Below are 25,452 nucleotides of genomic sequence, written 5' to 3' on the forward strand. Positions count from 1 at the left end.
TTTATATCTGTGCTCACTGCATATGGAATGTAAATGGATTCCTCCCACTACACTCTCCAGTTTGGAAGACTCAAGCCTGACCGGCCCCTTACGGGAATCAAAGTGCTGAAAGCAGTAGTAGCCTTGCAACAGGAAACAGGAACCAGTGCTTCAAGAAACACGGTGCCAGTTTTCTCATGTGAGAATCAGACACAAAACAGAGGTAACAACCTTCCAAAAATAAACAGGTTTTGAAAGCAGATGTAGTGAATGTAAAATTCAAGCACATGAAATCCAACCTGCAAACATGTAAAAATTATGTAACACAATTATCACATTAAAAGTGACAATTTTTGAAACCACTCCAACAGAAATAATGATTAAAAAAAAACTATTTTACCAAGAGAATAAAGTAGGATGACTTTCCATAGTGAATGTTTTTGACCTTTCTCCTGTAAACAGAAGTAGCATGAAGTTTTCATGTACAAGATATCAAAGAAAGATCAAATTTGTCGTAGAGCTACCGTTACCTTGATTAAATTGACATTAACACAAAAGAGAAATTAACATTTTTCAGTAGACTCAGAAAGAAATTTCGTCCATCCATGGCTAACCATCTGACATATTTGTCCCCAAGAACAAATGAACAGTTTGATGAAATCATAGCAAGTATTTACAGTTAAATATCTTAAGGAACTAAAATTGATTAAATCAAGACCTAGAATACTGTTTGGGGCATTTTTTTTTTGCCTCATTTTGCTGCTGCTTAACCTTTGGCACTTAAGTATCACAGACATAAAATTCTGTCTCTGTGCATGTCCAGAACTGTTCTATGAGTGTTCTGTGGGGCATCTCAGATCCCTGACATTCTGGAATGGCCACTATTAAACTGCCAAATTAGAAAAAAATGTTTGATACACTTGAACTAGGAAAATCTGAAGAATAGTAGAAAATGGGCTATATTGTATGAACCAATCCATACTGATTAGTATCCAAGAAGTTAGGAAACCTGCAACAGCTTTCAAACAAGGCACAGATGAAAAGTGTACATACACCTAATGTACTGCAAGAAAAAAAAACAACAAAAAACAACAACTTAAGATATCTATCTATATGTACGCGTTTCAGGGGCAAGTAAAAAATCTGGAACCCACAGGTTCAATCCAAACCTCAAAGAGGTGCCTTGAATTCTGTGAGGTTTGAGTGACTGCTTCACATTACAGAAGTGGTTAGAAATAGCTGCATTAGCACAACGCAGTGTATCGATAAACATACCCAGCTTCTAAGAAGAACTAATCGTCATGAACTGAGTGCCAAGCAGCTAACACTGCATCTAGGATCCAATCTAGCTTGTTCAGAACTACCTCAGATGTTGCTTCATGTCACAGCAGGAAACCAGGTAAATGAACTTAAAAGTTAGAAGGACAGTTCTAAAAGGAAAAAAAAAAATAACATTAATAGCAGCTATATTCCTTAGAATTCCTATCTTAACATGACAAAGCAATTACTTTCAACACGTTACCTAAAATAGCATGTTTCAAATATGACCAATATTAATACATTTTTCAAAGAGCTTTTATTTGTTGGCTTTCTCTCTCAGATATACATAACATACAGCAGTTTTTATGTTGGTGTATTATTCAAACATGAGATCCACAAAATTCAGTGATCCTCTCTGCTTTGAAGACAAGAGATTAGCTTCTCATTCACATGAAAAGAGACCGTTCAGAATGCCTCTATACCGTAAGACTTGAAGCATAATATTAAACCCTAGTTCAGATACGGATAATTTCATAGTACAGAAAATATAATACCTTTATGAGAAAAAGTTTTATAAGAATTCCTTCAAGAAAAGTAAACATTTATGTAAGCCTTCACCCTCTATCAGCCTCCGAAAATCAACTGTAGTCAAAGACCATTATGGCTACCTGCGCCTTCTGGACGTAAGACCATTTAGAAGAGCACCATCATAACAGTAAAATTCTCAATCAATCCTTTAACTGTCATAAATATACTTATTTCAGAATCAAAAATACAGGCTTCTCACATTTCTCAATTACAATTTGTCAACTTGAATTTTAATAAGCATAGAAATCATATAGGACCCTCTAGCACAGAAAATCCACAAAGCCCTTACAGTCCATTGTAAGCTAAGTCAAAGCACATGTTCACAAAAGAGAATACTCCTGACAGACACACAAAGTAAGTTTCAACTTCGCAACAACTGCGGTTAAAAGAAGGAAAAACAAGTTTAAAATAGGGTAAAATCTCTCTAAGGCAGACCCTTCCATGCTACATCTATCCCATACAATGCATGTTCTCACAGAAAGAAGTGTAGTGTTTCAGAGAGGAACTGTTCAGCATTGCAAACAATAGCACTCACACTCTACCTCATTTTTATTAAATCACTGTATTTAATAACTCAAATAATCAGACTTTAAAACCCTATGTAGACATTAAAGTTTCATTGGTTATTTTTAAAATCCTGTTGCTGATTTTAATATACATAGTAAAACATACTTATGAGGCACTGCTGAAAAATCCAAGCAGGAATTGATTGTCTTACGTAAAACCATAAATGTCCTAGAAACATTTGGTCTGTTTTGAGCCCAAAATTTCAACGTTCCCATGAAAGGGAAGAGTCTTGATTTCATTTTCTGTGTTCTAGAAATGTCAGTACACAGTCAGAATAGTTTACAAAACTTGGCACTAGAACTGCCTCTTTCAGAGCCACACAGTCTTCACATGCACTGTAACCTACAGTCAAACATTATTTCCAACTGTATTGGAAATTTTCTATTATTCTATAATCCAACTTTTCTATTAAAAATAAACATAGTCTGGATTTTTGTTTTAAAAAGCCTTCTCGCACAACTTGAAAAAACAAGTATCAAAAAGGAACAGCAAAAATAGAAGAAATAAACATATTGTGCTAATTATGAAGCTCTTACACCTGACAGCCACGGTCTGAGGAACATTTAAAAAAAATCCTATATACATTGTATATACACACTACGATTAAGAGCGTAAGAAAATTACTATAACTATTTTTGCATTTATTTCCACCACTTCCTCATCTAGCTGAAACTCATGCAAACATTTTCAAAGGTATTGTTGTGCAATAATCTCCTTTTATATTTAGTCTTGCAACAGAATTAGATCAACACTTTCACCTAAAGGTATCTGAAGATGGACACTTCTCATTTGTTAGGCCTTAATTTCTTGGATAAAACATCGCATATTTAGAAGTTCGAAAGCCAAGTAGGTCTCTCATCTCATTTCGGAATTTTGATAAGTCTTGCCGCAGTTCATTTAGGTTTTCCACAGTTGCCTGATCTGTGCTTTGCATCTTCTGTCTCATGGATGTCAAGTAACGGTGGACTAAGCAGCACATCACCTTTTGATAATTCTCATCTCTCTTCTGCTTCAGATTTCTCCATTCCTTTAAACAAATATTACACATTTACTTAAGCAAAAGTAATTTTTGAGCCCTAAAGCCTATATACAAACAGAGAAAGAATAGAACAAAATAAGGAAGTGTTTCTATATACACACCCTGATGTGCACAAATGTACAATGCATGTAAACTCTTAGCAAAATTTAAATTAAATGATAAACTGCTGTTCCAGCAAAACAAAATTTTTAACCTACCTGGCTTGGTAATTGTCCTATGAGCAACTGTGAGTTCCATAATCCCTAGTGCTTCTCTGTTGACATTCTGTCAAGTCTTTGAATTTAGTTTATTTATTTATTTATTTTCTATTTTTTTTAACAGCAAGAAGATACAAAATTACAGGGTACAGTAAAAATATTTATTTAAGAAAAAGAATCCCCTCCCTCCCCCCAAAATGAGAAGATATGGTGTTCCTATCTAATTATTTATTTTGACACTTCTTTAGTAAGTTACAAGCAAATTACTTTCCTGCAAGCATACTCACCATTTTGCAAGCATACCTCACCGTCCTGCAAGCATACCTCACCATTTCTGAGACTAGCACATACTTCCTTGTGCTTATTCTAAGTTTTCAATCAAAGCACATTTCTAGACTACTGCTGGGGCAATTGTGGGGGTTGGAAAAAGGATGGGGGTTGAAAATCCCCAAACTGTAAGTTAACAGAATCTTACTTAAGTAGAAACAGCTAAAATGTATTTGTTTATATTTTGGATGCAACGCACATTATCCTGTAATTCCTTATGATCTCAGTAGCACTCACCATGTGACGGGCAGCTTCATACAGCAATCTGCTGATTTATTTTAATAAGCAGCATCTTTCCAGCTTCAGAGCCTACAATTCTCCCGATCATTTCTTACCTTAAGGCTATTCTGACGTTTCACTTTGCCACTTGATGTGTGAGAACAGATCCATTTACTGAGACTGTTGAAGAGATAACAGATAGTCTTGGGAGATGGAATAACATTGAAAGGTGGAGGTAGTGTGCATTTGTCATCGAAGTAGCTAAGCCAAAGCTTGGCACGAGCAAATTTCCATTCCTTATCTTCATGATTCTAAAGCATCAGAAACATTAACAGAGATCAGAAGCAAAAAAAATAATATTAAAATCTATTAAATAAGTTTTATTATCAATTATATTAATAACTGACCACTATTTAATTTTTATTATATAGCATTTTAATATATACCCTGCTACATTAATAATAAATAATCAAAATATGAAATATATCTATTAAATTCACCATATACTCTGGATTAAGTAGAAAATTCAGCTATTAAACTCCACATTAAATGACCAAAATTAGAAGTACCACACCTAAAGAAGAATAGAATCTTGACTTGAACAGCAATGAATCTGAATCTGAGCAATTGAAAGTCTTCAATTCCGAGAGCGCCAAAGCTTTGATTATTCTATGTGAACATGCAGATTCTCTACTTTATTTGGATCAAAGCAAATAAAAACTTCATTTTTGAAGGAAAGATGTCACTTGTGAGTTTACAGCTCATTCATGGAAGTTTGCAGATTAGTCTGCACACTGTAGCGAGAGATTTGTATAAAATCCAAGTTGTGGCTAGCAATTATTGATAATTAATCAGAAACCACTTACTGCTATCAGCTGAAAACTTTTATGAAGCATTGCCACAAGGAGTTTAGTTAATACTATCACAACCACCACGTTGTAGGTACCAACAATAACAGCCCCCACAAACGACTGTAATTCTTCACCATAGCTAAAGCGCGTGACAAAGATCGCTACATGTGCCAGCGAGAAGATATACCAGAACAGAGCAAAACAGGTGCCAATAAACCTGCAAAAATAAACAAAAAATGGTTGGGTAAGGCAAAAATCATGTGAGTTCAGTTGATGTAAAATTCAAGTTCAGTGAAAAATTCCAGTTTTGTTTAATTAGTAGGAATTAAGGCCCAGAATACAGATATATTTCAGACATGTCAACTCACGAATGGAATGTGTCATTGCTCTGTTTCTCACAGAAAATCCCTGCACAGTCCCGTTCTTCTTCATTTACAGTAAATCCTTTATCATAAAGCTGTGTCAATCCAATCGTGAATGAGAACAGGACAAGAAGAAACATGCCCAGAAATTTTCCAAAATCTTGCAGCATCTGTCCCATTGAAATCTGTAGAATAGATTTATTCCCTGTTTTAGTAAAATGTGTAATTATTTGAGTTCTTTCTTTCACACTCTAATAAATAAATAAAAAAAAAAAAATCTATTTATATTCTAGCATCTTATATTTTTGAGTTAGAGATCACAAAACTGGGAGTTATCTTTGTGCCATTTTTCAGTGACAATTTCATTCACAAGAAAATTTATGTGATATGTTCTTACCTTTCAATAATACATACATCTTATGCTGTATTCATAATGCTGATAATCAAGTGCTCATAAATCAAAAGATAAAAGCAATAAATGAGATGGATTTGAACACAACTATCGTAACATAAAGTAAAATAAAAAGCCACAAGGAAGTCACTGAAGTTAAGAAAACAATGAAGAACTGAACTTTTGTTTCCATCAAACCATTTGGAATTGTAATTGACCACTACTCAAAAATAATATACCAAAGACCATCTGCAGAACACAGAATTACTTCACTGTATGCTTTGTGTAAGATTTTAAATACACACAATGTGTAGGTATATAAGCACATAAAAAACAATTGCTGTGAAGTACACAAGATTGGACACTAAATTCAAACCATTAGCTTCCATTTCAAAATATCCTATAAAGAAGTTCGCAAAAAAAGTTAACTTTGGAATTTTTCCTATGAAAAGACCTTTCCTAAGAAAGACCTTGACTTTAAAAAAAAAAAAAAAAAAACAACTTTTTTTATACAGACAGAATAAACTGTTGAGAGCATTTAAATTATTCTTCCTACAAGCTTCTTCAGGGACCGATTCACTATTATAAAGAATGCAAATAAACAAAATGGGGTTGGATAAATCTATTCCTATATATAAACTACTAAAATCCTGCATATCCTAATACAATACGAATCACAATCTGTATCAAATCACAGTCCAGAACAGTATCAGTGGTCGGGTTTTTTAAGTACAAGTTTACTGAGAACTGAATTGCCAGCTCCTGCTCCCTCCCGTGCCACAGAAGACTCACCGAGTACCCCTGTAGCACAGCACATTCTCTACGATTCTCTGCAGTTTGCCACAGAGACTTAAAGATTACATGCAACAAGACACAGCTATGCAGTAATTATAATATATAAGTAATTATTTGGTCAGAGGATGAATCAATCCCCATCATACTATTTTATCATATTTATGCTTTCAATAAACAGAAAAAAATACTTTTAATTGACTCACGGTCCAATACAAAAGAGGCAAAGCAGCTGAAAGCTGAAGCGAGAACATACAAGAAGTGCAAGCTACCCAAAATTTAAACAAAAACCAAACAACAGAAAACCACCACAGAGCAAAGTTATAAATTTGTATTAGCTCAAGTTTTATTAGTCAGTAAGTAAAGTAACTGAATGCTTAAAAATAACTCTAGCAGCTAAGAGAACACAGTAGCTGCCTTTCCCCCCCACCGTGGGGTTACCATGCAGTATTTGATTACCACCGTTTGAACTTTGTGACCTACTTTCAGAAAATACTGTAAGAGTTGTTGCACAAGCTGTCCTGGCCAACAGGAATAACATAACCTTCAGTGTGCCACTGAATGGAGTGACTGTTGACTGTTTTTATTTACTTGGAAAATTTCATAACATAGGCTCCTAATAAAAAACCTGTGAAAGATCTAGTACATAAATAAATGTGCACATTAAACAGTGAACCTCTTGAAAATGTGGAGAGACTTCAATGTTCAATCAATTTGTACAACAGCCTAATGCTTACTGCAAGATCGACTTAATTTTTTTTTAAAAGTATGCAAGTACATTTCCATTCAAAAATATAAATAAAAAATATAAAAATAATTAACAGCGACATAGCTAGAGAAAAGGACGAGGAAAATAAAAAGAAAACGTCTTTCAGCATTATTAAATTGGTTACACGAACTATGAACATTCTTTTTAAAGCCCATTTAATGATGATTTTATGAACAGCAATTGAAGAAGCAATTATTTTTTCTTTTCAAATGATTATTTAAGTAAAATATTCTAAAAGATAATTATTTGCATAGCAAGATTAAGTACTCCAAATCATTAAAAACAAAGGAATTGAACCTTTAAGTGGAGGTTTTCAGCCAGATCCTGAAGCCTTGATACAAGACCTAGTGATGTGAGCCAAAATTATTTACTATAGAGCCTCCACTGGTGCAGCTCTTGATGCAAAGCAAGAGTTTTAAAAAAATGCTACTCTCAAACATTTATCCTGGCTTTATAGTAATGATAATGTTTCTTGCAGAATCCCTTCAGATCATCCTCACTTGCCATAAGCTCTTAAAATTAGTTCTGTTCATTAGGAGAGAAGATAAAGTGTTGATTTCGGACAAATTCCATCAGTATAATCACTAAATGACTATTTATTCCAAGCAACTTTTCACTCAACAGTTACAAACACAACAATGATGTTGACAATCAGCTTTATTAACTAAATCCATTCACTATCAGAAAAACAAAACCACATCAATAGAAGAAAGAAGTGATCTGATTTGTTATCAGAAATCTCCCAGGAATCTTGATTTGGCCAAAGAAACTGGAAGTATATCTACACAAAGTTTTTTTTCAGTAAGTTAGGTCTTTAGCAATACAGGTGCTTCAATTTGTGAGGGCTTTAGCCTGGCAAAATATCAAAAGCAGTCAGCACTGAGGACTCAAGCTAAACAGAAAAACAGCAGACCAGAAAAAAAACGTTGCCATAGATGATATGTATCAGTGGACAAAGAATTGACTTCTGTTCTCAGAATTTTTTTGAGGAAAGTTGCATTCCTCCTTTTAATCTAAAAAGGAGCAAATAAGGTAACTGAATCCTAAGTGTGGTGACTTAGTAATGGCCCAGGTCCTCTTTCCTACCCGCAACATGCTAGACATTCTGTGAAGTGCCAAATTCGTCCCTCGAGTCCATTCATTTTATCTGTATTTTAATCACAATGAATAGAACCAAGAACCTACTAACATGATTGTATCTGTGCTTAAAAGAAGAAACAAATAACAACAACAACAAAAATACTGCATAGCATAAACTCAGTTGAAAATTCTATGTCTGTTCTCAAGTCAGGACAAGAAAAGCAAATGCTTTCCACAAAAAAAGTGTTAAAACCAAACTTCAAGCAAAGAAAAAAACACCCCTCATTTAACTTACAAACTGCTGTGGTCTGTAGTGTTCGACCATCACAGGTGACTGTGAGTGCTCCCAACCCCTCCAGATCACTGAATTAAATGTATTATGTATGTAAAAGGTGATTATTATGCATGGGAAAGCTCAAGCAAATTCAAAGAAAGAAGTAAGAAACCTGTTTTTCTTTCTTTTAGCTAGCTAGAAGTAGATGATAATTATTTCAATAGTCTTGGTTTTTTGTTGTTTTTTTAAACCAAAGTAATGTGCTCATTTACACTCAACTTCAGTGAGATCATCAAAAAACAGAAAGGCTTTTGATTATTCCTTAGTGCTACACATCTCATTTATCTTTCTTTTACTGATAAGATGTTAGGGCTACCATTTGCATAGAACTTTACAGGAAAAGCCTAACCTTGCAGTTTTCAAACTTCAAACACTTACGCAATATGTTAAGCTAACAAAAAATGAGAACAAAAAGACAGTATATGTACAATTATTATTAAAAAATAATTATAAAGTGAACTTCACTGTCTTCCCTTCTCTTACCTTTTCCCACCCAAAACCAGTATATTTTAAAGGGGAAATTAAAAAAAATAGAAAAGATTAAGATCACACAATATTTTCTCAAGCAGTAATGATATTCACCTGGAGCGGTCCCAGAATAGAGCTGGTTGTGTACATGAAGAACAGACGTAGGTAACTTAGAACATTAGCAAAAGCAAAAAGACCTTCTGCCACTAATGTAGGATGGAATGCATCCCAATCCTTTCTTTCAGCATAATCATGAAACTGCAATGTAAAAAGAACAAAACTCATGTCATTTACATTATAAATACAGAAATGCACCCATGCACCACTCTGTTTTCACCTCCAAAACAGGTAACAGCATAAAAGAAATGAACATATATGATTCACAGATGGAGCACCACTTTCAGATATCTCATTCTTTTTAGACAAAGGCATTTAAAAAGCCATCCCAGAGGGAGCTAGAAGACAGGGAATTTAAATTCAGCTTCTCACTTGTGTAATGCTAAGCAAATACTTATTCCTCTGTTCTGCTTCCCTTTCCACTCTGTTTTGCATGGTTGGTGGAAACAGGGACTTGTGTGCTATTATAAACATGTGTGGTGACTAGCGCAGTAGTCCCCAGTTAAAAAACAATATTAAAATCCTCCTGGGAAAAAAAAAAAAAAATCACACTATCTTATGTCTTAACTAGTTTTAGAAAGATTTAGAAAGACTTAGGACATGGGGTTCCCTGAAGGGATTTTATGAAAGACTACAGAAAATGGAAGACATAAATAAACTGTTGGTATAAATACACCTGTGAAGTATATCCACTAGGTACTACTCAACTAATTATGGAATACCCACAGATCCCTAACTTTTAGCTTGACCGGAAACATTCTGCATTTATATTATCAGCTTCTACTGTCTTAAAATGGACACTTAAAGCTAAGGAACAGAAGGCTGCTTTAAATGACTTGCCTGAAAGTATGCTGCACAAAGACAAGAAACAAAGATAAAGATATTTTTATGCATTGCAATTGCATGTGTATAAATCCTTCTGCTCCACAGCCTCTTCATTTCTTACAGCATCAGTGTCTATAATATGGTGCTAAGATGTGAAACAGGCATTTTTATTTGGTTTGCTAAATAATTTATACACAATAAATTTTGCAAAAAAGTCATCATGTGCTTCTTACATCAGACAGAAGTCCTGCATCTTCAAAAAGGTTACAACTTAAATTAGCAACAAAGGGCTCTAATTTCAGCAAAGGAACTGCTTTACTCCTACATACATGCGTCGATTCCAAAGCAAATGGTTCAGAAGACAGCCCAACACGGCATTCTTTTTTTTTTTTTTTTTTTAAAAAAAGGAACAAAGAAACAAAGCTTTCTTTTCCAAATGATTACCAGCCCCTGAATCACTTATATAAGGACAGAGGAAATGAGCCCAAAATCAGGTTGCAAGGGAAATAAACTAGTCCACTTCTTCCCAACTGCCAGAACACCTGTCAACTCACAGTTTGCAATACAAAATAATGGTGCTACTGCACTGGCTTGGATTTTGCTAAAATATTCATATTCAATTGGTCTGGCAGCTTGCCATATGCTGTGCAGCTAACAACACATGCAGCAGAATGGAAATGATCATATTCAAAATTTGCATCTTCAATCAAACAATCAAACCAGATGGTTTTTCACAGAGAAAAGACAGGCTCTTCTACAGCCTTGGGGCTTTTGTCCCTACTACAAAAAAAACAAAACAAACAATCAAACAACCACAAAAATAACAAAACCAACCACCTATAATGTTTGAGCATATGTCACCAAAACCAACCAGTCAAACCTTTCTGTAAGAAAAAAATGCTGGGCAATCTAAATACAGAGGTTACCACTAGCTTTTCTGCACAGTACTGACCTAAGGAATCACGCTAACTCAAACGCCATACTGGAGGAGCTACATGGGGAGATTTCCCCAAATGAGAATCGAGACATTTGCAGGACTAGTCAGTTCAAAGGAAGGGGACTCTAACCCTGTTTGGGGTCCCTGACTACTTGGAGCTGTCTTGATGCATTTTCTAACTCCCTTTTCAACTCGTCTACATGTCTGACATTTTCTAACTCCCTAATCAACTTCTCTTTCAAGTTGGAAATGCAGCCAGACCCAAGACCAGAGATCTTACAGAAACAAACCATTGTTAGCTCATCAAATGCATACAATTCCTATCAGAGTCAAACATATAAGTATCAAAATCAACTTTTAATCCTTTTTAGTATTGTCTCTATCTCAAATGTGAGCTCAATTTTCTGTTGAAAGAAGCAAGCTTCTATATTTGCCCACAAGATCTTCAGATCTATGAAGATGGGTGCTCACCTTGTTATGGGCAACTACTTTCAGAGCAAAAGTTGCCAAATACAGGGAATTCATGACAAAACTAAGCTGATTACGGGACTCTTCTAAAAAGTCTTCTAAACCGTCATACCAGAGTCTTTTAACATCTGACCACACCATTCCTGCAGGGGGAAGAGAGGGATAAAAAAAGGCTTAGAAGTCAAACTATTTCACTGAATGGTTTTTCTATTACAAGTAAAGCACTTTTGACTGGCTTTGATGGTAAATGAAATGTTAGCAAATAGAAAGAAATCAAAAAATCACATTAAGTTTACAAGCACTACTCAAAAGACAACAAAATATTTAGTATTTTTAAGCCTACTTTCCAAACTAGGAAATATGTTCTCTGATAAAAATGGCATGAGAGGAAATGAACATGAGAAAAAGCCTGCAGTAAAGGGTCAATTTCAGTAAAGGCAGAAGTCCAGAATACTTTTTTTTTTTTCTACAGGAAAAGTATTCAGCTGTTTCCAAAAGCATTATATTCCATTACATTACTACATAAAGCATTATATTCCATTACATTACTACCTAAAGCATCACATGGTTTTGTGTGTATGTATTATAAAATGTTCTTTAAGAACAATCAGCTCAGTAACTGTTACAAAGAAGATCCAAACTGTCAGTAGAAACATTTCCTGCCCTTACTGATATTATATAACAAGCAGAGAAAATAAACCACAGCTTGAGATTGCAAAAAATGAAAAGTTTAAGTTAGGGTGACAGACATACAAATGTTCAGGATCTTGATAGCAAACTGAATTTTACCACTGCTAACCATGTCTGGCTGTACAGAAAGATATGATTGCTGAGAATTTTACTAACTGAAGGTCTGTTACAGGATGATGTTTTCATAAAACTTTAGAGGACTGTTAGGTGAAATATAATGGCACCTTTGATTTTTATGAATAATCATTTATTTATGGTTTTGTGAGTACTTCAGATGCATGCCTCTATACTTAGGCCAAGAAGAAAAGCAGCATATATATTACTAGTAGTTAAAAACTGTTAGAATTAGTTCAGCTTTTATGACTTTGCAACTTAGACTCTAAAGCTTTGGCCCAGCAAGATCAAGTAAATTAAAAAAAACAAAAAAACAAAAAAAGACTTATGTATGAGTATTTGTTCAGTCACATTTACATCAATGTTGAAAGGTATTATACAAAAACTCTGCTGTGCACAGTTAGTTGAAAGACTTGCGTAAATCTCCCTTCTTCCTGGTTCAGCATGTATCTCACACTAAATTTGTTAAAGAATCGGTAAAAGGAGTCAGAAAAGTAGATCTTATATTTATGTAGACAGTAATTTGAGTTCTGTTGCTTTATTTTGCCGGGGAATAAACTTTTATGATTTGGGTTCAACTATTTGGAAAGGAAACTTACTGTATTTGTGCTTTTGAATGTTAATCTAGTAAAACGCAAAACTTGCTGCTACCTCTAAGCATTAGAAATTCTGCTGCGATCATTTTGACATTGATTATTTAGAAGTATTTTAATCCTACCTGAAGTCCACATTAAAATATTACATAAAGAAAACAAGGCCTCTATAGTCTTTCATGAAGATTTCCAAGACCACCTAATGACGCACCTTCCATCTACATTAGATTTGATGGATCAACAGAATGTCTAAATCACACTGATTCTCGAAACAGAGGAGTCTGTAATGCTTGCTTGTGCTCTATACTTGAAGCCTTCTAGTTTCTTTTAAAGACCCACATGTTTGTGTGGGGGTACTGGGGATTTCAAAAATCTGCATGAACTACTCAACAGTTTTAATATAGCTATACAATTACAGTAATCATCATTAACAAAGAAAACAACCCACAACTATTTAGAAAAATAGTTTAGAAAAAAATCGTGTTCTCAACTCTATCACTGCTTTTTAAAATTCCAGTCAACCAAATGATATATATCTACTTACATCATATTAAAGTGTAAGTTTCCAGGATTTTATTTATCAAATTTTAATTTAAAAACAAAACAAACAAAAAAACAAGCCAAAAAACATGTTAAAAGATTTAATGATTTTTCAACCAAAACAAAAGTTCAGGAGGATCCTAATACATAAAAATTATACCTCTGCTCCCTCTACTGCATAAACCAGAATTAACACGCATCATTTCAGGTACAGTTATGATAACTGGTGATAATAACAAACAGAATTGTAAAGTTACAATACTGGAAAAGATCCCTGGAATAAATTAAAAACTTGCTATATCGTTTACTGATAAGAAGCACAAAATGTTTGACTCACAGTGATTAAACCATCTACATACTAAACAATACTACCTGTTCATGAAAAAAAAATCTTGAAAAACTTAAGGTAATGTCGGAACTAAATTAATTCCTCAACTTAGCACCAAAGAAAATTAGTTGAGGAACACACACTTGCTTTCCTCTGTGCTATTATCATCATTGTTATTGTTATAGATCAGAACTTAAAAACATTCCAAATCTAGGAAGTTAAACAGCTTTTACATTCGTTACTGCACAACTGAATCTCACTTGCATCACTCCAAATGCTACCCATTCTTCTGAACGGGTAAAAAATTCACCTTCCTCCCCTGTTAGATCCTACAGCATTCTGTATCTGACACTTCGCTTTCTGTGATAACTAGAAATTGTGGTAACATATCACATTCTCTCCTCAAAACACATTTTTCCCCCCTGTAACACTACGCTCAACAGAAGCTTGCTCTTTGCAGGAATGAGTAACGTGATGATTTTTGAGAGGTAGTACAAATAGTTATTGTTTAGTCAATACCAGCAATTGTCATACAACTCACATCATACCTACCAATTAGCCATATTATCAGAAGATAGTCTATTCTCTCAAGGGCTGGCCCCATTGTATTCTTCTTATTCTCATTATAGACGAGGGAGTACAAATTAAGTAATAAAAGAAATGTGAAATATGAAGCTCCATGAATAATAAACTTCATAAAAGGAGTGTGAATTATTCGACCTACTCGAGATTTAGGGGCTAATAAGTAACACAGGGACAGAACTGGCCAGAAAATGCCAACCATCAAAACAGTCAAAATTTTTTTGCACGTATGCTTGCGTCGATAGCCTGCCATCTGTCCAAACCACACAGTGTTAAGAAACTGCTGGCAGTTAGACTGAGCAACAAACTGGAAAAAAAAAAAAAAAAAGAAAACAATGAGAATCAATCTCAGGATATCAGGTTGCTTAATACTGATTACTAATTTACATTATTAAAACTAATTTTCAAGCTATAAAAAACCACCAATGTACAGGAAATAGGAAAAATATTAAGTTGAAATAATTCTCTCAAAGGACAATAAAAGAGCTATGGACCAATTATGATTATAAGCATTCACTATTTCAGTTTCTTTCTAAAGCCAGCAACCAAGCCTGAATTATGCATCCAGAATTTCAATCGTTTCCAGGTTAAGACCACGTTTTGATTTCTAATCAGCAAATTAAATGAATCACTAAAAAGTCTGATATGGAAAGCCCATCAAATTACAGCAAAGACAAACCTCTTTTTGATTATACTTGATTGCCAGTTTTAAGCGACTTAAGTTCATCCTCTCTTCCAACAATCCTCGCTTGTCTACATGTTCATCACTAGATGTATGATTCAGAATAACTTCCAGCTCCCGTGAATTCCGTGCTTGTGCGAGCAAATCTTTAGCAAAGGTTTTGCACTGTTGAGCTAGCTCCTCATAATCATTTCTGAAAGACACAGAAACGGTAGATACTACTACACTGAAAACAAGAGTTTCCATTAGCTTATTAACTATCCATTTTGGTTGGGATTGTATATTGTGCAAATGAAAAAGTCAAGCATTCTCAAGACAACTCTGAGTAGGTTTCTACATAACATAACAATTCAGTGTAGTTTGCAACTCCACTAGGGAGAAAAAAGTTGTGAAACAGACTTAAAGAATTCTTATTTCTGTCCTAAATTCCATATAAACAGTTAAGGCTTGGAATTATTTGCAGGAGATGAGAAAATGTAGCAGTCACAAAATATGACACCTTTAACTCATAATTTGGACTTCCCACTTGGAAGATAAGCTATTTTGGGATTTGCTTCATTCATGTCATCTGAAAATGGAGGTCTATTCACTGACCATTAATATAATGAACACGAGAAAATAAATCACGTGATTTACTTGTCTCATCTGGCACACAGTACATTTCAGTGCCAAGCTGTATCACAAAAATGTAACAGTATAACTGTTAAGCAAGATAATCAAGTATAATTCATATGCTGTGTAGGAAGGTAGGATTTTACCCCTTACAGAAATTTTAATTTATATAACTTTATAATTATACCTAATTATCAGATTAAACATTCCAATTAGAAAATAAAAATACAAATAAGCGTTTTCTAACACACACATTTCTACATAAATTATTTCACAGAAGTATTAAAGTTGGTGTTTTCCAATTCCTACCTGAATTCAACCTCAACAAGACTTAATTCTTTCAAGTCTGCACTAAGTTCAAAAGCTCGCAGAATTGGATCCTCCTCCGTTAACATTATTAAAGCAGGACTGGCCAAACACCGGTAAATGTCAAGACGAAACCTGTGACAAAAGAACAGCAAGCAAAATGAAGATGCTTCATTTGATTAACAGGTTCAGATCAGAACCTATTTCAAGAGTTTGCATAAAACAGCTTCAAGACAAAACAATGGGCCTTCCTAAAGACAGAAACCTTAATTAGATGTAGCATGTCGTGAAAAACACCGTCCTTCAAATACTTTGAACCTTCACCATTCTAAGTATCAAAAATTAGCTGCCAAACCAGTTTCCTCTTCTTTTTCTCACTACTTCAGCTATTTCCAGTACCATCAGCAGAAAGCCGTCAATTAAGGTAATACTATTGGTAAAATATTGATATTTTAAGTGTTACATAGTAGTTCTTAAGGTTCTTCAAGGGGAAATAAGAGAGAAGACTACCTCTGATGCTTCACTTCCCTATTTGAACAAACTAAATTAAAAACAGTGGGGGAGAGATAGCAAAAGAGCCTTAATATCTCAGCTGCTTCAGATAGATAAAATTATCCCAGGTAGACCATGAAGTAAGGCCAAAACAAAAAGTCTGTACACTTTCTTCATATCCACGAGAGAAGGAAACTTGCATCCTTGATTCAAAATATTCCTCACTTGAAACAGATTTGTGCCAGCAGCTTTCTAAATTCTATGGAAAGCAAACCAGATTTGCATGAATGCAGAAATGTTTGGGGTTCCTCATTCCTTTATAATAATCATGTGGTCAAAACTGTGGACCATGACGGAGGTGAGTTAGGGAACACCCTATCCCCACTCCAGAAGCAGGACATTTTAGACAAACTTACTCAGATGGGTTACCAGTTCTATTTTGCACAACGGTATTATTTTTGAAGCATTAGTGTTATGTCTCCTGATAATACTGTGCTCAGAGATATATCATCTAACTCAAACGCCCAAAGTAAGCACCCAGCCTTTTCGTAAAATCCTCTGCAGGACTTTGGCTACCAGCAACTTTCAGTGTACATTCATAAAAACACATTTTAAACTGCAATATATTAAAAGTCTTAGACGACACCACACAACATACCTGAGTCTGGTACGAGAGCAGTATTTAAAATCGGTAATACCCGTTAGAGCCAAAATTTAGAAAACTAGTTTGGCATGAAACAAACATAAAAGTCTCTTTTTGGGGTAGAACTTCAAGCGTCTAGAACTCTGAAAATAAGAAAAGTCCACTAGAGGAATGGCCCACATTTGTCTCTTAAGGTGCACAAGGCTCACACGCAGTTCTGACGCAGACTCCTCATTAAGGATATTGCAAATGACCAAGAGGGAGGCTGTGCTGACCCTCGGACCACTAATTTCAGTCCTCAGCTGTGCTCAGGAGCCCAGGCCAAGAGTCTCTAGAACCAGCTGGATGCCCAGCCCCTAAGAAGCCATTGCCATCTCCAGTCCATGAACAATTCCAGGAGTTTCTCTCCCACTCAATGCTCCAGTTTATGTCACACCTTTTTCATAATCCTCATCCTCCAAATCTCTTACCACCATTTCCCTCTGGCTGCGAAGGTGGTCCAGTAAGATTAGTAACTGAAAAGACACCATTCAGTCTGCAATTCTAATTAAAGCTGTTCAAAACTCTGAGTCAACCACCGCCCACAGCCATCTTCCTAAATAATGCCACACCAAAAGAGTCCAAGACATGACATTACTTTTCTGTTTCAGTAGGGTTAAATTATCATTTGCTTAAAACTGAAAGTAAATCAAGTTTCAGCACTCACCAAGTAGACAAAGCACAGTGCATACTCTTCTCCATTTGTAGAAAATCTCCCTATCAAAGGTCTATGTCCCCTTTAAGACTGTAGCTAACACAGATGCCATACGAAAAGCCGGAGTTCTCAGGGGCTGGGAGACTCGGCTGCTTTGACTCAGCAACTAGGTATATCCCAGTAAGTTTTTCAAACTCCTTAACAAGGACAAGATAATTAGCATCCAAGTATGACGACATACATTTTGACTGGCCTTTCCAAACTTGTTGCTTAAGAAAAACACAAACCATATTAAGGAAAAAATTAAGCAGACTTTTTCTTCCTCTCCTAAGGCTGGCACAAAGAAATAATTACAGAATAAAGAACGTGTGGTACAGACAAATACATAGCCTTGCATTTTCTACTATTCTCACTAATATTCTCCACATTCAGTTTCTTGAAATATTATTCCCCTTTCCATTCTTTCATGTTTCTTGTCAGCTGAAAAATCAGCATTATCCAGACAGGAAAACAGGAAAAGGATGTTCCAAAGTTCTTAGAGGACCGGAATTCCTTAAGCGAGAACAGGTTCTTTCCAGATTGCTGGATACAGCTAAATAGCAACCATAAGCAACTTGTAAACATAAAAAAATAAAAATCAATAAAATAGCAAAGAGACCAGAAAAATAATTCTTCTGCTTGACTCAAGTTTGAATAGCATAAGAGCAAAGAGTCATTAAATTTCTTATTGTGTGTTTTATGGAATATCCCTCTCGATTTGCTACCACACTTACTGCTAGGTCATTTGTAGAGGGGTTCATAATGCTATGTGGATTACAGAAAATTCAGGAAAAGCATCTGTTTTACCCTCTCGGAACTTGCAACTCCCAAAGACTGAAATAAAAATCTGTTAACTTGTATTTGAAACTAGGATGGATATCTCAAACATCTCGAAGTTTATTTGCTCGGGATACACTTGACAGCTTTTCTCATATCGAAGTTAAGGATGGTATCAGCTGGATGTTGCTATCACAGGTACCAGAACGTGGCTTGTAGTATCTGCATAGCAGTCATAATCATCCTTTCATTTCCCTTCTTTTTTTTAGTCACTGAGACATGTACCAAAGTCATTATGTAATAATTAATGGTATATTTTGAGTGCAGTTCACTCATAACCTTTGAGGTTGGTCATTTTTTTCTCCCCCAAACTCTTATAAATAAAATTGCATTCAGCCTTCAAATATATTATCAAGTTAACCAGATAAAATATATGGTTAAGATTGGTAAATCCCTTTCCCCATTTGCACCTTTACTAGCAAACTTCCTACTTTCAAGAATACTGGAGAAGATTGTCTTTAGCTTACATTCATCTATCCATGCTACATATAAACTTATAGAACCAGGATAAAGCATTATACACCTCCTCGTTCTGGCTCACAAAAAAAAAAAAAAAAAAAAGGCGCTGTTAACTAACTTAAGAAAAATTTTATTTGCACAGTTCCTAAGCTCCCAAGCCACTGACAGCTAGAACGTGTATGAAACAACTAGTTAAAAAAAAAAAAAGGTTCTTAGCTTAGTATGTACAATGAGTAAGAATGTAAGACAAAAATGAAAGCAAGCCACCACCTTATACCAGCCAATTCAAGCACAATCCACCCTGAAAACTACCATCTATGACAACAGACACTACAATACAATGAAGGGAACCACTTGTAAAGCTCACTTTAAGAGAAAAAGGAAACACACTGAATCAGACCCAGGCAATACAAGGAAATTAAGACAATACCTTCTTCATTATTGTCTATAATTGATAAGTCTTACCTGGAATGTCGCAGACTATCTTTTTTGTTTTTTGCAGTACAGAGCGTGCATTCACAGCCTACAGCGTGAGGTTTGGGTAGTGATATATCTTGCTTTAACAGCATGGTGAGAATTTCATAGTTATTACGATGAGCAGCTAAAATGACAGGTGCCACATCCATGGTCGTTGAGTACTCTGGGTTCTGAATGCGTTCCATTAGTTTCTAGAATAAAATGTAGGAAGTATCTAAATTTATTACACACAGCTGTATTACAGTGTTTACACGCAAGTTATTTTTGACTGTTCAACAGTGCTCCCAATGAATTCCTCCTTCAAAATATTTTTTTAAAGTTTCATAACATGAAAATGAGGGAAAAATTGTAACAACACTCAAACACTTCTCCTATAAATACTGGAAAAAGAACAATAGACACAGGATGTTTCTGGGTTATTAAGAAAGAAAACCTAACATTCAGTGCCTACCTTCTCCAATATACATGTATATGATATTAAGAAGTGTATTTTGCTCTATTTTGATGAAAAAAAAAACATATTTACTATCTAAGTGCAGGAAAAATATCCTGACTGTAACACACAGTGTTATTCGATGCATTATGCCTTCCCTCCTTTCATCTGCCTCTCCTTGTTTCATACTTGAGCATCACCAGGGTAAGTTTCTAAGTTTCATATGATTAATTTCAAGGTGAAGATTTGATGTTTACAGATTTGCCTGAAAACTCTAGGAAGCTCAATATATGAATATACTGGTCAAGACTGCTAATTAACTTGCAAACTCTTGACAACAAAAGATTTTATAACCACTCTACTTTTTTCTCCTGAGGCATTTGTTAGCGTTTGCCATGCATAAAACCACTGGATTCTTACAGGCGGTAAAGCAAAACAACATATTCTACACTTTAATACCAAAGACTCCATAAAAATAATCTCTGATGTCTAGATTCTAAGATTTTATGACATGCAGAATTTCATTTAAGGACACTGCTTTAAATACTACAGTTACCCAGAATGTACAGCCCCCTACTCCCCAACCAAAATCCAAGGAATAACAACACTCAACTACAATGGTTGGTCTGGAAGATCTTTTTGGCCGGTGATTAAGTAGAATGTCAACAGCTCCCACCACTTCTGAGTCAATAGCCACCAAAAGTGCATCTGATGACTAAGGAAAGAAAACAAGCTGTATGTAAAAACAGCAGCACCTTAAACAGAATGAAGAGTCAATTTAAAGCCAAACTAAATAATAATTTAAAATGTATTAAATTAAAATTTATTAATTTTATTTTCTTAAAAGTAAGTACTATAAAATATTCTGCACTATCACCATGGATCAGGATACAAATTTATGCTGTCATTCCAGGAGTCAGCGTAGTACTACTGACAATTTGTTTAATTGCATGAACAGCAAAAGAACCAGGTGCAAAAATTACTTTACATCAACAGTGATATAGGAGACTCAAGAAAATCAGGTTCTAAGGGACAGGTTACTAAGAAGGCTGTGGAAGTGTCCACTAAAAACGTTAAAATCAAGTGTCTGTGTAACACAACTCATATATCAGACACTTCAGGCCTGCCTTCCTAGTTCTGTGGTAAAGCTATGAATACAAGGTTATTTTTTCCTGGACTCGTAACTACTTCTGAAACATCTCTGAAGTTAAGCTACATAGGTTTTCATTTTCCCCTACAGCTGACAGCGTTCTTTTTAATTCACTTTGGAAAATTCAAATGTTTCGTTTAAAAATAAAAGAGAAAGACACACCTTTTATTACTGCCACTAAAACAGATCCAGGGAGAAGAAAGCTGCTTGTTTTTTTTCCCTGTCCAATATTAAACAACCTAACAAAGAGAAATATCTTTCCCTGTCTTAGGTGCTTAAAACTATCATAGCTAAAACTCTCCCAGCAGTAGCAGAGCATGCTTATAGCAGTATAGCATAGCCAAGCAAGCACCGTTAGTACGAAACTGCCTCTGCCATCCAGCACAGACCAGGTTTTACAGGAAAGCACTAAAGAAATGAATGCCTGCCTTAAATTGAAATCCTCTAAGAGAATCTGCATTCATCTAACTGTGCTCCCACTTTAAAAATTATTATACTCCAGAGCCAAAGAAGTCTTGACATTCTAAACATTTTAATGTTATGCACTGACTGCACACTATTTATTTTGTTTGAATATAACATATACATTATATCTAAAACAGGAATAGCATTTAGAATAAAATTTAGAATTCTTAGTATCATTGAAAATGTTAGTATATATTTGCCATGTCAATAAAATTCTAGAAGAGTAAATAAGTGAGAAGAAAACAATTTTCACAATTGCTAACTAGAAAAAAAGGACTGAAGTGCCTATAAAAACAGATAGCATTTTCTTAGAAATTCTGATGTGTCAACAAAAAAAGAGTTATATAAAATAGAATAAACAGATTATCGACTACACTTAAAAATTGCAATAATCTACGTGTTGCATACCTGGCAGCCATAATCCAGAAGAAGCTGTAGAATATCCAAATTTTCATTTTCAATGGTTATGGTAACAGCATTTCTTCCAAGCACATCCACACAGTTTATGTTCATTTCACCTGAGCTGTTTTCCTCTAAGAGTTTCTTAACCATGTAGTAGTCACCTGCACCACCAACGTATGAGCATATCTTAGTGTTCTGTTTATTATAAAGCAATAAAAGCATGTGAACATTGTAAGTACCAGCTACCATCAAACAAGACAACATTCCACAACATCTGACAACAGACATTGATACATCAGGCAATTAAGAAGCCCAGATAGATAAGAATTCTCCCATCAGATAGGAATCTAAAGACATATTGGCAGATCTTTCAGGACAGCACCAAGACGTACTTTAATCCATCCCCTTAGTTCCAGTCTTACACACACACAAGCAGGGACACTTCTCAAAACTGGGGCAACATCCCAGACATGCCCTGTAAGACTGGAAATGTCAACTACATCAGAGAAGGTTTCTCAGTGCAGAGGAGCCATAGCGTCAGAGGAGCCCTCTCTACAGTGCTACAAACACATCTGCATCTTCCTTCAAAGAAGCCTCATTAGTCTTCTCCATTTCATTCCATTTTTAATGCATACATTATCAAAGCAAGTGTGGTACAATGTCATAAAATTCAAGGTAGCGGGTTTGATGAGCAAGTAAAACTAACTGTAACATGCACACAAGCTGCACTTTCCTATTTGACTTAAGTGCAGACATACTAGTACAGATCCTACCCTATTCAGTATTAATTGCTTCTTCCTGCCAAACACAGAAGTTTTAAATCATTTTTGTCTTGAGTAACGAATTATTCTGCAGCGTAGAATGCCATGACAAAGACAGACCGTACTGCACAATACTTACAGAAACTTCAGATACAGCCTGTAGGAGTACAGGCTGCAAAACAACTGCCCCACAAACTACAGTTAAATGTTGCTTTTGTTGTGCATCCTTTTGGCTCCCTGAATCTCTGTTTATGCTTTGAGAGAAGGCTGTGGCTTGCTGTGCTCTTCAGGACAGACTACGCCACCAGCAGGGCTGCGGGCTGTCTACAGGCAAGGCATCCAGCCCCAGGGAGGGCCAGAACCAGGTTCTAAAGCCCACCGGCTGCCATCTCTGCACCAGCTCCCCCAGCTGTAAATTACCTAGACACAGGGCCAGCAGGCAGGTCTGCACAGAAACATCTCCTTCGAGAACTGGGCTTACGTCCCGAAGCACACATAACCATTCACCACACGATCAAAAGCTTGTCTTTGAGCCCAGTGTTTTTAAAACATCAAGATTAGTTTAAGACTGTATTTCTACCCGAGGTAAAAAAAAAAAAAAAAAAAAAAAAAAAAAAAAGTACGCTAAAAATAACTAAGCCTGGTGTTTTAGAAAGGAAAATCTCTTCACATCCATCTCTGTGGGTGCGATTCATAGTAACCTTGTCTTGTGCGTCTTGGGGATATGTAGATAAGCTGCCCATCCTAAATCAACCTTAACGGTGAAGACAGCAAAGGCTTTAGCAACTCCTCTGGGGTGACAAGAACTCCCTCACAAACACGGAACCGGCCCAGCGCCCCAAGTACGCGGCGCGGCGAGAGGCCGCGGGGCTGGGCCGCCTGCGGGGCCGGGCGCTGAGGGGAGGCCGGCACCCCCCCGGGGCTTCCCCCCGCACCGCCGGGGCCGCGACGGCAGCGCGGAGATTCGCTGGGGCCTTCGGAACAACAGGCCTCGGCCTCCGCTCCCCGAGGGCGCGGCCCGTACCTTTGTCGCAGGCCAGGAGGAAGAGCTTCTCGTCCAGGGTGGTCTCCTCCTTCACCTGCCGCACGTCCTTCAGCGCCAGCAGCTTGTTCGGCGAGGCCGAGGCGGACGGGTCCGCGCTCTGGTACAGGGCGGCCATGGCGCCGGCCCCGCCAGGCCCATCAGAGCGCGGCCGGGGCGCTGGCGCCGCGCTGCGGGACCCCCGGCGCTGCGGGGCGCTGCCGGGGGGAGCCGGGCGGCCGCGGGCGGCGCTGCCAGGCGGGGAGGGCAGGGTAGGGCAGGGCAGGGCAGGGCTGGGCACGGCGGCCGCTCCCCGCCGCACTGCGCAGGCTCCAAAGGCAGCTTGGGCGCTCTGAGGGGCTGCGGGCGGGGAGGAGCACGGCCGGATACGGCGGCCGCCGGCGCCTCCTGCTGCCCCCCGCGGCTCCGCAGCCCGACCTGTCCTCCCCACGGCGGCCGGGGGCCGGGTGAGCCCCGCGCAGGGTCCTCCCGGAGGACTTGGCGGGGCTCCCTGACGGGAGCGCGTCGTCGCGCGCGAAGCGAGGCGACGCGAACATAAAGCCCAGGCTTGGCTTGCTGTGGAAAGTGATAGCTGCCAGTTATGCAGTTTGGTACATTATACAAATTCTTTCCTTCGAGATGTAGTCAGTTAGCGGCCCAGAAGAAGATAGTTAGCTGACTACAGCGTCAGAGCTTTATTTACTTGAACTTAGCTATAACGACTTAAAAGGTGGTTAATGGTTGTACTCTTTAAGGAGCTACTGTGTTTGCTCTCATCTTCAACACATCCCCATAACATTGAAAAGAAGGAGGGGGTTGCTCCTGAAACACCCTTTCCATTTCATCTAAGTTTGAAAAAATGTATAAGGAGATTTTTTTTTTTTCCTTGAAGGGAACAAAGCAATACAGATATGCATTACACAACATCAAATATAAACCCTACACCCTAATTTGCTGACTGCCAGAGCAGGTGAATACAGTACTTTAGAGCTGCGTAGCTCAAGAAGTGAACGCATTCTTGCGCAATAAAGCCTCAATAAACCTGAATTTAGCTGATCTTGAATGAGGACTGAGTCTGGTTTGGCTTCAGCATCAGTGTCATACAGAAGTTGAGGTTCTTTGCCCTATTTATAACCTCAAATAGAAAATAAGTACCTATCAAGTATTGCTAATTTATTGTTGTCCAGACAATACAAACCAGTACACAGAGACAAATTTTTCTAAATCCAAGTAATTAATTCTCTAAACCTCCTAGTATTCTCTTACATAAAGGGAAACAAATAGATGCATCCAATTCTCTGTTAATAGGTTGGGCCAAATACTGAAGATATAAAGCTTAGTATGACTGGCCACTCATCATCATCCCTGGGTTTTGCCACACCTTAATGACCACTTTAAGGAGCTGAGAGAAAAAGTAGTGGCTTCACACCTTAAAACGAAAAGTCCAGTTTTTAGTTTTCTGTCTTCCTTACGGTTTGGCTTCCTTATTGTTTTATTAAACATCTAGCTCCTGAATCTTTGGTGAAAATTTATGGCTGCAGAGAAAGCTACAAATACTTGCT

At 36.8% G+C, this 25,452-nt stretch overlaps 1 protein-coding gene across 3 annotated transcripts; it reads right to left on the minus strand.

Annotated features, from left to right (window-relative positions):
- Nucleotides 1–1,536: 1,536 nt before the first annotated feature.
- Nucleotides 1,537–24,126, minus strand: TRPC1 (transient receptor potential cation channel subfamily C member 1). Of its 3 annotated transcripts, none has more exons than XM_040566799.1 (13): nucleotides 23,894–24,126; nucleotides 22,115–22,269; nucleotides 20,705–20,806; nucleotides 19,647–19,849; nucleotides 16,021–16,152; nucleotides 15,097–15,292; nucleotides 14,388–14,724; nucleotides 11,574–11,713; nucleotides 9,338–9,481; nucleotides 5,396–5,574; nucleotides 5,043–5,244; nucleotides 4,293–4,487; nucleotides 1,537–3,421 (listed from the first exon to the last, which is right to left on the minus strand). In XM_040566799.1, exons 1-13 carry the CDS (start codon nucleotides 24,027–24,029, stop codon nucleotides 3,194–3,196), a joined length of 2,349 nt encoding a protein of 782 aa, XP_040422733.1. In that variant the 5' UTR covers nucleotides 24,030–24,126; the 3' UTR covers nucleotides 1,537–3,193. The 3 variants fall into 3 exon arrangements, with proteins under 3 accessions (XP_040422733.1, XP_040422736.1, XP_040422735.1); XM_040566802.1 differs by having other exon boundaries at nucleotides 22,115–22,303; nucleotides 23,894–24,011; XM_040566801.1 differs by lacking the exon at nucleotides 20,705–20,806 and having other exon boundaries at nucleotides 23,894–24,113.
- Nucleotides 24,127–25,452: the final 1,326 nt, after the last annotated feature.

Source organism: Cygnus olor, chromosome 9 (assembly GCF_009769625.2).
Source record: "Cygnus olor isolate bCygOlo1 chromosome 9, bCygOlo1.pri.v2, whole genome shotgun sequence".
NCBI lineage: Eukaryota > Metazoa > Chordata > Aves > Anseriformes > Anatidae > Cygnus > Cygnus olor.

What these genes read in the sequence shown, in the direction of transcription:
- TRPC1 (XM_040566799.1), bottom strand. Translation starts at nt 24,029, where the DNA reads ATGGCCGCCCTGTACCAGAGCGCGGACCCGTCCGCCTCGGCCTCGCCG. An exon ending in CTATTCTGGGACCGCTCCAG is followed by an intron (nt 5,575 to 9,337) that starts GTGAATATCATT and finishes TCTATTCTACAG; the next exon opens with ATTTCAATGGGACAGATGCT. An exon ending in AGCAATGACACATTCCATTC is followed by an intron (nt 5,245 to 5,395) that starts GTGAGTTGACAT and finishes TTATTTTTGCAG; the next exon opens with GTTTATTGGCACCTGTTTTG.